Source organism: Periplaneta americana, chromosome 7, assembly GCF_040183065.1.
Source record: "Periplaneta americana isolate PAMFEO1 chromosome 7, P.americana_PAMFEO1_priV1, whole genome shotgun sequence".
Taxonomy (NCBI): Eukaryota; Metazoa; Arthropoda; class Insecta; order Blattodea; family Blattidae; genus Periplaneta; species Periplaneta americana.
In genome coordinates, this window is record NC_091123.1 from 106,632,759 (window position 1) to 106,644,129 (window position 11,371).

The 11,371-nt window shown below is 34.4% G+C and overlaps 1 protein-coding gene across 2 annotated transcripts in view; it reads left to right on the top strand.

Annotated features, from left to right (window-relative positions):
* The window catches only part of angel (protein), a 144,319-nt gene that overhangs the window by 115,996 nt on the left and 16,952 nt on the right, over window positions 1-11,371 (top strand). For both annotated transcript variants that reach the window (XM_069831142.1, XM_069831143.1), the window contains exon 9: window positions 10,599-10,727. In XM_069831142.1, coding sequence (XP_069687243.1) covers window positions 10,599-10,727 — 129 coding nt within the window. The remainder of the gene's footprint in view (window positions 1-10,598; window positions 10,728-11,371) is intronic.

Sequence of the window (11,371 nt, forward strand, 5' to 3'; positions counted from 1 at the left end):
TTTTTTTTTTTTTTTTTTTTTTTTTTTTTTCGAATTTCATGCTGATTGATACACTATAATTAATTGTCCCTGAAGTATGAAATTGGCTACATAAAAATTATGTGACTGGTCGGCTCAATCCGGCATTCGGCCTTGAGTTGACCATTATATTAGAAATAACAGTAACTGACCTCTGACAATTCCAGGGGCTGTGTCGGCCACACTGCAATAATGAGTCAAGTTTCTTTGTGCCACGCAAGCCCCTACAGTCTCGGCTGCGCGGAACGAGGAAACTGGGGCAAATTGAACACTGCGCTTGCCGCCATGATGTAGGAGAGCAGATGCATAATAGCAGTACGTAAATCACACAATTTAACGCTGTGATGATCTAAAATTGACAGATTATGGCCATTTTCGTCATTTAACGTAAAATGAGGACGAAATAAATATATTCAAAGTTTCATTGATATGTGTCAGAGCATTAAAGGAAAGAAAATACGTACGCAGCAATTGATTGAAAACATGCTCATACATCCATAAATAGGCCTACATAATACACGTTATAGAATGTATAATTTTACGTTAATCAGCATATTGTTAGGTTTCAGAGAATCGAAAATTATATTAACATACATTACTCTTAGATCACAAGACGTAAATACATGCATCTTGATTACACAAGTTTTTATTATAATCAAATTCTTAAGTGAAATAAATATGCAATAATCAGTATAGACCTGTTGTTAAGTTTTAGAGAATCGAAAATTATATTACCGGTACTTTTAGACCACAGGACATAAGTAATCACGCAAAATATAATGCGCAAAGGTAGCAAAATTACATTGCATTTATAAGTCATTTTTCAATTAATAAAGGGAATGCTATCAACTATAAAAAGTAGCCTACCGGTACCTAATACATTGCAATTTATAGGTAACATGAAGACCTAAAAACTAAACATAATCACATTATGTAAAAAAAACATACTTTTTATGAGTGGATTTCTTTACATAATATATTGTTATTTTAAATAAATAAATAAATATATATCATTGCTTGCGGAATGATAGTACGTAATTTTATGCACATATGTTATATCGATAAGATGACATTCCTTGCTTTTTTAATAATATATATGCGGCAAAATATAAACGGGTTATTTGTATGTGAACTATATGCATTTATAACCCCCCAGTGAAAAATAATGCACTAGGAATATCTGCAAAAACAAAACAACAACAAAAATTGCTGTGCAAATGACAGCATAGATCACTCACAAATATAAAGTAATTTTAATGGCCTACGGGGTGGTGTCTCAACCTACAAAAAAATAACCTCTATTAAGTTACAAAATCTGCTACAATGTAATATTAAATGTTTAAATATTTATACACTTAATTAGGTAGATCATGTTTATTTGCTGTTAAACGCCAAAAGATGGTTGAACGGATAATAACTTTTCTCTCCCTCCCCCTTCCTAGAATCCCATTAGTGATATTTAGTTCCCACAGGAAATTATGTATTCATTTTCTTACATCTGAAACATAGCATGTTCTCCAACAAGATCAAACCCACGGCTGGCTAATTTATTAGTCTAGTTAGGTCTATACATATTGATCATGAACCCTGAATCATAAGTTCAGTCCACACCTGTGGAGTAACGGTTAGCATGTCTAGCCGCGAAACCAGGTGGCCCGGGTTCGATTCCCGGTCGGGGCAAGTTACCTGGTTGAGGTTTTTTCCGGGGTTTTCCCTCAACCCAATATGAGCAAATGCTGGGTAACTTTCGGTGTTGGACCCCGGACTCATTTCACCGGCATTATCACCTTCATCTCATTCAGACGCTAAATAACCTAAGATGTTGATAAAGCGTCGTAAAATAACCTACTACTGAATCATAAGTTCACAAAGTAGGCTTAGCTATTATAGCCATTTATTTATTTATTTACTTACTTACTTATCACCTATAGATTTTGAATCGATTTTTATTATCTTGCAGATAAATTAATTTACATAATAAAAACAAAAAGTTATCTTTCCACTAATTGTGTTTAATAACTGATGTGTAAGTCTAAATAATTCACTCAGTGGGATTTCTCTACAGTCTGATATACTTGTACTAACAATTAAGTATTCTTTATTGTCATAAACTACTGATTGATTTTTAATGATATTGATAGTGTAACAACAGAGATAATATATCGTACCTCTTGCAAATGGCTTGGAAAATTAAACGGGGATGGTACAGCATCATCTTTCAAAATTCTATTGCCATTACTTTTCCAAAAATCTGTGTCTTTAAAATGAGCCGAACACAATTTTACGTTAGGTGAAGGCACAAATTTATCTCTTTTAATAGCAACAAGCCACTTTGCAAGTAGCTCGGGCTTCGTGTTTACCTCTGTTTCTACCTATTTAATGGCGGTGTAAACATGCGCAGACTGGTTTCAATTTTGGACAGCACACCAGCGCTCCGTGTGAGTCTAGTATACTATTATAACATCTTTGGTGCCACGACGTTTCAAAATGGCATGTATTTATGTATATTATTATCATTTTTAGTGAAAAGGGGAAGCACTCTCCTTCAGATGAACTTACCTTAGCTCTTCTTGAAATATATCTGGATATTCTTGTAGATAATCTGCTGTTTCTTTTTATGAAAGACTCTACCCAGCCTTCCCCAGGAAAGTTGTTTTTGAACACTTTAACAGTTTTTTTTTGTCTAAATAGTGTTTTGCTAACACGTAAATCAAACTTGAAAAATGGAAATTCCCATTCCGACACAGCAATCAAGTGTTCTGCTATCACTTGCTCTTTGTATTCACTAAATGCAGTTGTTTACCATGTTTTCCCATATGTCGACCTATAGTTGTTTGAGGGATCCCGTACTTTTTGGCTGCCTGTTTGATGGACAGTTTATTAAACTTTACATCATCAACAGCCTTCTGAAAATCTTTATATTTGTCGGACATCTTTGTAGCACATATACCACTCACTATCAACACTGTTTACAAATTACTGGTATCAAATTAATGACTGCGCAATAAAGCGTGGCAAAGTATCATAGTGCTGCTACGTGGTCGAATCTCAACACTGCAATTAAATATTATTTAATAATTGACATGCAGATGATAAATACTAATTATCTAACACACATGATATAAGAAAATAAAATTTGCGATGTTTTGACATATAATATACAGTATGCTTATAATATATAAATGACCAGGTGGCCCGGGTTCGAATCCCGATCGGGGCAAGTTTCCTGGTTGAGGTTTTCTCCGGAGTTTTCCCTCAACTCAATACGAGCAAATGCTGGGTAACTTTTGGTGCTGGACCCTGGACTCATTTCACCGGCATTACCACCTTCATTTCATTCAGACACTAAATAACCTGAGATGTTGATACAGTGTCGTAAAGTAACCCAATAAAATAAAAAATAAATAATATATATGGAAATTGGTTTAACTACTAAAACTTTGACAGCCACAATTCTTTCAGATTTTCGTGGTTGGTAATACTTCACGTAAACCAACAACAATGGAAGCGACAGAACGAAACTATTGTGCGCAATGTGTCACTTAACTTGTATCCAAGGTCTTGTATGCAAAACAACATGTGGGCTTCAAGCTGTTAAGTGCAAAGCGGTCGACCTTAAACCCCTGGTTGACTCTAGACAAGTTGATGGTACTTTCTCTAATGAGAAAGTAAAAATCTGACATATGAGATCGAATCGAAAAGTCTTTGCCTCAATTTTTTTTTCAGCCATAATAATAAACATGCAGGGAAATCAAAATAAAGGCAGTGAACAAGTACTTTTGACCATTTTCCCACATAGTCACTACCACGGTTCAGACATTTATCCCATCGTACCACTAGTTTGGAGATACCGCTGTTGTAAAATTCAGCCTGTCTAGCATGGAACCACCGCCCGACAGCAGGCTGTGAGCTGCTATCAGGAAAAAGTGTCAGTGGATTCTCGTGGACAGTGTAGTTCTCCCCCATGACAGCACGAGGCCTCATGTGGTAAACAGGACCGCTGCCCAACTACAGATTATGGAGCATCCACTGTATATTCCAAGCCTCACCTTCAGTAATTACCACGTGTTCAAGCCATTGAAGAAGTTCCTGGCAGGCCAGAGGTTCATTTCGGACAATGACATGAAGACTGCTGTCTGGCGGTGGTTCCGGGCTCGACCGGCCGAATTTTACAACATCAGGATCTCCAAACTGGTGGTGCGATGAGACAAATCCCTGAACCACGGTGGTGATTATGTGGGAAAATAGTCAAAGGTACTTAGAATGCTGCCTATACAGTATTTTGATTTCGCTGTATGTTTATTATGGCTGAAAAAAAAATTGGGACCAAAACTTTTCAATTCGCCCTGGTATAATAGGAAGTTTGATAGAAAAGTGTATGTTGTGTCAAGTTAGGGTTCCCCCCCCCCCTCCCCTTCACGTTTCCTTTTGGTAATAGTGATTCAGATGCAGTAGGATCTTGTACATCTTAATGCAGTGTTTCTTAACCATTTCGATGATGAAGTTCCCCATTTCCTCACATTACTTTAGTGTGGTCCCCTGGCGTAAAGTTTGAAGTAGAATGTAGGACAAGATAATGTGAAACTTGGTATCATATTTATAAAGAAAACAATTTAATTATGTATTTTTTTAATTCAAACTAGTTGTATGTTTAAATTTTCATAGAACAACTTATTATTATTATTATTTATTTACTTTTTTATTTATTATTATTATTTTTTTTGCCCCATTAACTGCTCTTCTGACTCCCAGGGACCACAGCATCCCAATTCAGATTCACTGTCTTAATATATTGATAAAAAGGCGCACCATTAGCCAAAAGACTAGAGTATTGCTTTTCATACTGGTAATCTGGGTTCGAATCCCAGTGGGTTCAACTGGAATTTTATGGTGGAAAGAGATGGTGTTTGATGGTAGGTTTTTGCGAGGTACTCCCATTTCCCTATCGGCATTCTACCATTACTTCATTAATCATCATCATCATCATAGTAGTTCGCCTCTTATGGTGCACAAAGGGCAATCCTGTGTAGTGGCTAAGATAACTACAAGCTTCAGCTCGTCGCCCACTAGATGGGTGAATGATGCAAGTCGAGTGCCTGTCATTAATAAAAAAAGAATGAGAAAAAACATGCTGAAAATTTTAAAGATCTCGATGCTCTTGATAGTATGAATATTGCAACATCATTAGACCTTCTGTGTCCTGATTAAAATGTAAAACACAACCAATTAAATAGTAAAGCATAGGTATGTTTTCTAGAGTCACTGTTTGCATAAAATTTTTTGGTGCATTTACTCATAAACTTGCTTTGAAGGGACATAAGGAGAGCAAAATGTCTGAAAATTCTGATGATTTCTTAAGACTTGTGGGTTTTGTTTCTAGTACAGTTCATGCAATAAATGAATATGTGAAATCAAGTTGAATTTGTAGGTTTTTAAATCCTTTCCTTCAACTCCCGAGAGTAAAGTAGGGCAGTTTTGTAATATTAAGGTTCTGAGCATGAAAGATAATTTAAAATAGTATAAGTAATTAGCTTTGAATCTATCGAAAACATTTTAAATAATTTATAACTGCATCATACATGACATTTCTTTGGTACCTGTGGAGGCGGTTCTAGTCCGGGGCAGGCCCTCCCCCCCCCCCCCCCCCCAGTTTTAATGAAATAGTTATTTTAAAATTCCTTAATTATTGCTGAATAAATTGCTCATTTACTTGATATAAAGCAAATTAATGAATTTAATTAACTTAATTTCACATTAATTTTTAAGTTTTATTTATTCTATATATCGTTAACTTAACTCCAAAACCTCGTAACTTGCTCCGATGTCGATTTTCACTTTTTGCGCATTTTGAAAGTGTATTCACAGAGAAAGAAATTAAGTGGTTTCCTAATGGCCCAATATTAGCACAGTATTTTAAATTAACCTTCACTGCTTTGTCAGTGAATGGATCTGTGGATATACTATCCAAAACACGCAAAAAGTGAAAATCGACATCCGAGTGAATGAGATATGAGATATTGGAAATAAGATAATGATATGCTATTTTTAACATACAGGTTATTTATTCTGTTTAAAAACTATAACAAATGAAATAAATTTTAAAAGTAATATTTTTAACATACATAGTACATCCTGTACATGCACACCACACTCAACATTTTAGATAGTTCTATACAACCAACAATGCTGTCTGCATTCGAAATATGGTATATCTGACAGTATCGATTGTCGGTTACACTAACAATCACAGAAAGAATTTGTTGTTTCTAGTTTCGCAACAATTTTCAGTAGCAAATGATTAGTTGCTGATGCTAGTAGTGTTCTTATATTAGTTGCATTTTGTCTAAACAATGTAATATTTTGAAGTTTTTTTCCCCGTGATAAGTGCAAGTGCTTGTGCGATGAAAGTGTTTGTGAACCAAAATGTCTTAAACTCTCCTCCCAACTTTGTGACTTAAATGCAAGTTCAAATATTTCTAATGTAGACAAACCTCCATGTGGTATAAATGCATTGATATCTCCCCAACTCCATGACATAAAGATGAGTGCAAATGTTTTTAATATAGACGAACCATTTGATATCAGTGCATCGATCTGTGATGGTTCATGCAAACCACATAAGTCAGTTTACAAACAAACATTATTGTATAATAAGAAAAGTTTTAACAGTAAACGATTTGATAGGTAAATTCATTGAATACTCTGAGCATAAATATGCAGTTTTTTGTGTTCATTCTGATTCAAGCAATGCTGAACATGTTTTCACTAAATCTGGATTTTGCAATTGGAAAAAAATAGGAGAAAAAATTGCAAAGCATGTTGATAGTGAATGTCGTAAATCTTCAGTAGTGAAATGGAACAGTTTTCTGGAAAGTGAACATAGCAGCACAGTGATTTCAAAGCTAAGCGAGAAACACAAAGATGACATTATGTAACTGCTCAGCTGTGGCAACAATGGTCCAGGTTGCGTTACTTTGTGCTCGGCAAAACATTGGGCTTAGAAGTTATCGTGAAACATTTCGGATGACAATAATGATAGATAATAATAAAGCAAATTTTATTGAAATTTTACAACTTATTAACCCTCACAACTTAGTTACTCTAGAATTTCATGCTACTTATTTGGGGTCTTTTTACCCCAAGAATATTAATTGTCGTTAATAATTATTAGAGAGGTAGATTTTTGCAGTCGCGATAAATGCGAAAAGTTCCCAACTGCTATGTAATCACATAATTGTACCCTAGAGAGGGAATTTCATACCTTGCGGTGGTTTTCTAATCGACGATAAAATGCAAAATATAGGAGTTTCTGCGAATAAGTGCGAAATTGTAATTTTACGATTTTTTTTTAATTTTGCGTGCACTTTCGCCAGCCTTTAAATTTTTCTTGCACTTGGACATCCCCCCCCCCCCCCAGTTTTAAGCATCTAGAACCGTCACTGGATACCTGGAAAGGCAAATTCATTGGTGGATGGAGGCATGTTCTCAAAACTGAAGCTGTTGTTAGCACACTTTTGACTGCAAGTCTCAAAAAGAGTCTAAAAGGTCCCATACACGCAAAGATTTACCTGGAGACAAACCTAAACCCAGAAGCAAATCTCTTTATGTATGGACAAAAAAGATTAAGACTTTCGGTTCAGAGGTAAGTCTCCAGAGTTCAGCAACTGTTTTAGATTTTCCAAATAGTGCTCTTCAAATTAAACTACAGAAAAAGTAAATATAGAAACAAACAATACTGCAAGTATGTGGTCGAGATTCCGTTATGGTTTCATTTTAAGCAGTTCCCTGTAGTGTTTATAAGTTATAACTAGAGCCTGGATTTTATGTAATATGAAAGAAAAAAAAAAAAAAAAGGAAATATGTAATAAATAAAAAATATATGACTTAAAATCTATGCATTATTAGATGTATTTTTGCCCACTGATAAAAAATTATAGATACACATGTGATTCAATCTCATTTAATTATTGTTTGGAGGCTCAATTAATAATTAAATATTTTTTCATATTTTGTGTGGTCTTTGATTGTCTCGTCAATGGCAACCCATACATAGGAATCACCAAGTTAAGCTCTAATCATTTCTATTGTGTTTGTGTAGCAGGAGTTCAAATAATTTTTCCAGAGTGTTGATTCATTCAGAATATTGAAGTCGCAGTATTTGCGTAGGAATGTTTGAAACTTTGGCACTCCAAGTTTATACAACGGTATGTTTGTGGAAACCATTGCCATGCATGAATATTAATTAAATTTATTGGTAGAAGACGAAGAAGGTTCCAGCACCACTTGCATAAGAAGAACTTGTTTTTTGACAGAGAACTTTTTTATTTGACGTGAAATTCAGTTTTTAAATGTTTGTCACACACTTTGCACAGCATGATTTTGCCGTCAATCGAAATCCAATATTTCAACTTGGATGCGACTGGCACCAAAGCAGTAGACTAGCTAGCTGTATCACCTGATGTCAGAATAAGCTTTTTAAGAAAACTGAAGGAAGTACTGTTTTTTTCAGAGCAACTGACTGGGGGTGTTTTTGTCAAACGGTCATACCCACAGGGTAATTTTCACTCTTTCCTTTACCATGATAGCAGTACAATGACCACCCTTTGCATTGGTATTTGTTTCTTCTTTACCGTTACTACTTAAGGGATACACAATATGTTAGCATGGCAAAGGGATGTCCATTTTTTTTGACAATATGTTATTTTCAATTATTAAATTACTTTTATGCATTAGAGACAAAGAGCCAAGCTTTTTAAAACTTATAACTTGTAAGTTAAGTCGAGGAAAAATTGGTGAAAAGAATGAGTTTTCTTTCTAAATTGCAATATCCTTCAAAATATGTAATATCCTTCAAAATATGTAATATATGTCAAAATATTTATTATGCACCAAAATATGTAAAAAATATGTAACTTAAAACTAAGGATCTTTTGGTGTGATTTGTCGACATTTTAGCTTTTCCTATAGCTACATATATAGGAACAGAACATGTAATAACATAAAATCCGGGCTCTAGTTATAACAACAAAACTGCAGAGATACTATTTAAGAATGGCATTTAGGAATGGCGAACGAATGAATATAGAACCATGAAGGAATAGTATTTCTTAAGTGATTTTATTTCTCCATGGGAAATAATTTATTTCAACGACCTCTTAAGGTTAACTGTAGGCCTAGGAGTTAAATCTGAGTGTGTATGAACAATCATCCAGTTCAAACATATCTTCCAGAAGTAAGTAAGTTTCCATTAAAGTTTTGCATATATGGGCCCTTTAGATTACTGTTTGCAGAGATGGCTATGCCATACACAATGTGTCAACATTATCTATCTTATCTATCCCTACTGCATGAAACGTGTTTAAGCATTATGGAATCTGCAGAAATGGACCACATTTGGTCTTCATACCATAACTGCAACAGGAAAAACATATGAACATGATATTCCAGTAGAATGGCATACCGCCTCATTGTGGAAAAGAAGTTTGTGATTTTCTGAATAACATTTGACATCAGTTGTTATTGTTGTAGTGAGCCAATTATCTGACATCCAAAATATCCAGACTTGACAGTACCCAATTTCTTCGTTTGAGGTTTTGTAAATAAAGTTATCTTTGCATAGCATATTACAGAAATTGTCTCAGCTTTTGAGATGGTTAAGGTCAACATAGGAAGGGATTTATTAATGTCATGGTGTGATTTATGTTGTGTATACTGTACAGACGTGTGCAAATTATTAGACTCAAACGATAATATTAACATTTATTCTACAAAACTCATTTATTACACACTGTTTGCAACAATTAATATTTAGTATGAAACCCTTTGTTCTTTATCATCAATTCTATGCAATTTGGCTTGCTGTTCTTGAGATTTTCACATTGTTTCTTGATATCTTCATCCCTGTGCCATATCTGGATAAGTGCTTCTATGAGGTCCACCTTGGTGGTAATCGTCGTTTTTTTTTTCTTTCTTTTTTTCTTTTCTCATAGACCAAAGATTTTCAATTGTATTTGCGTCTGGGCTGTTACCTGGCATGGGAAGGACGTGTACATTATTTTCAGCCAGAAAATTAGTTACTGATCTGGCTTTGTGACAGGGTGCTCCATCCTACACGAAGACACATTCACCATCAGGGAACCAGTCCCTCATTTGTGGAAAAATTCGGGTTTCTAGGACTTTTTTGTACTGATCCTGTTGCATAGAGTCCTACAGAATTATTTTGTGGCCAGTAATTAATGATAATTATGAAAATGTAAAAAATGTGGTGTTGAGTCTAATAATTTGCACATGTCTGTACAATGATCGGCAGGTTGAGGTCTAATGTGGTTAAAACCACCATCCATCTGGAATGTATTTACAGATTACTGAAAACCGTTATCATGTTACAGTGTTTTTATTTTATGTCTTACTAAATGGATTACCCTGTATATTGTGATCAACATATAATTCCAGTTTTGCATAATATACAGTAACATAGAATTTTTTTGAATTGCAATATTGAGGGAAAAGTAATACTTTTAGGCGAATGTTGAAAGTTTGATAGTGTTAATTTTTTAACATAAAAATGTATAATTTTATAGGTATTCTACTGGTAAATTGACACATAATCTTAATCTTCGTTCTGTGTACTCTCATGGCAAAAACATAGAAGACTACGAAGTTACTACAAAGCAAAATGGATGGGTTACTGTGGACTATATATTTTACAGGTTTGTGACTTGTTTATATATTTTAAAAAACCAGGAAATAGTAATGTTTTTAGTTTTTAGCTTATTTTTAACGACACTTCAAAATATCCTTCATATTTAATTGTCATTTTTGTTACGAAAATTTGGCCATTACAATAGTTAAAGGTAAGGTACGGGAAAGCCATAGCTGCAGAGTCAAATCCCGTCTAGACTAGGGTTTAGCTCACATCAGAGGAGTCTTACTGTATGTCTTATTTAATATCAGATCGTAAAAAGAAGCCTAAATAAAGGATTGAGGTCAAGTCATTAGGCATGTGTAACCTTTGGATGTATGGAGTATAATGAACGAGGATGGGATGAATTGTTGGAGTGTCTTGGACAGTTTTGAGATTGTCTTTCTCCGTAAATGTGGATAAATTAAAAGAAAACAAGTTTTAAATATTCTAGGATTTTGTTAAGAAATGTTCAACTTCTGGTGTAGCTGCTGAATGTTTAAATTGTAATGGAAGGAATATGCTCAAATGTTTCATCTTCAGATAAATATTAAGGTAGAAAGTGCACTTCATATTTATATTATAATTACCCACTTAGTTACCTTATAAATTATGGATTATTCATTTGAGTCCACTATGCAGTGATAGTTCGTGAAAAATTGACATGATTAC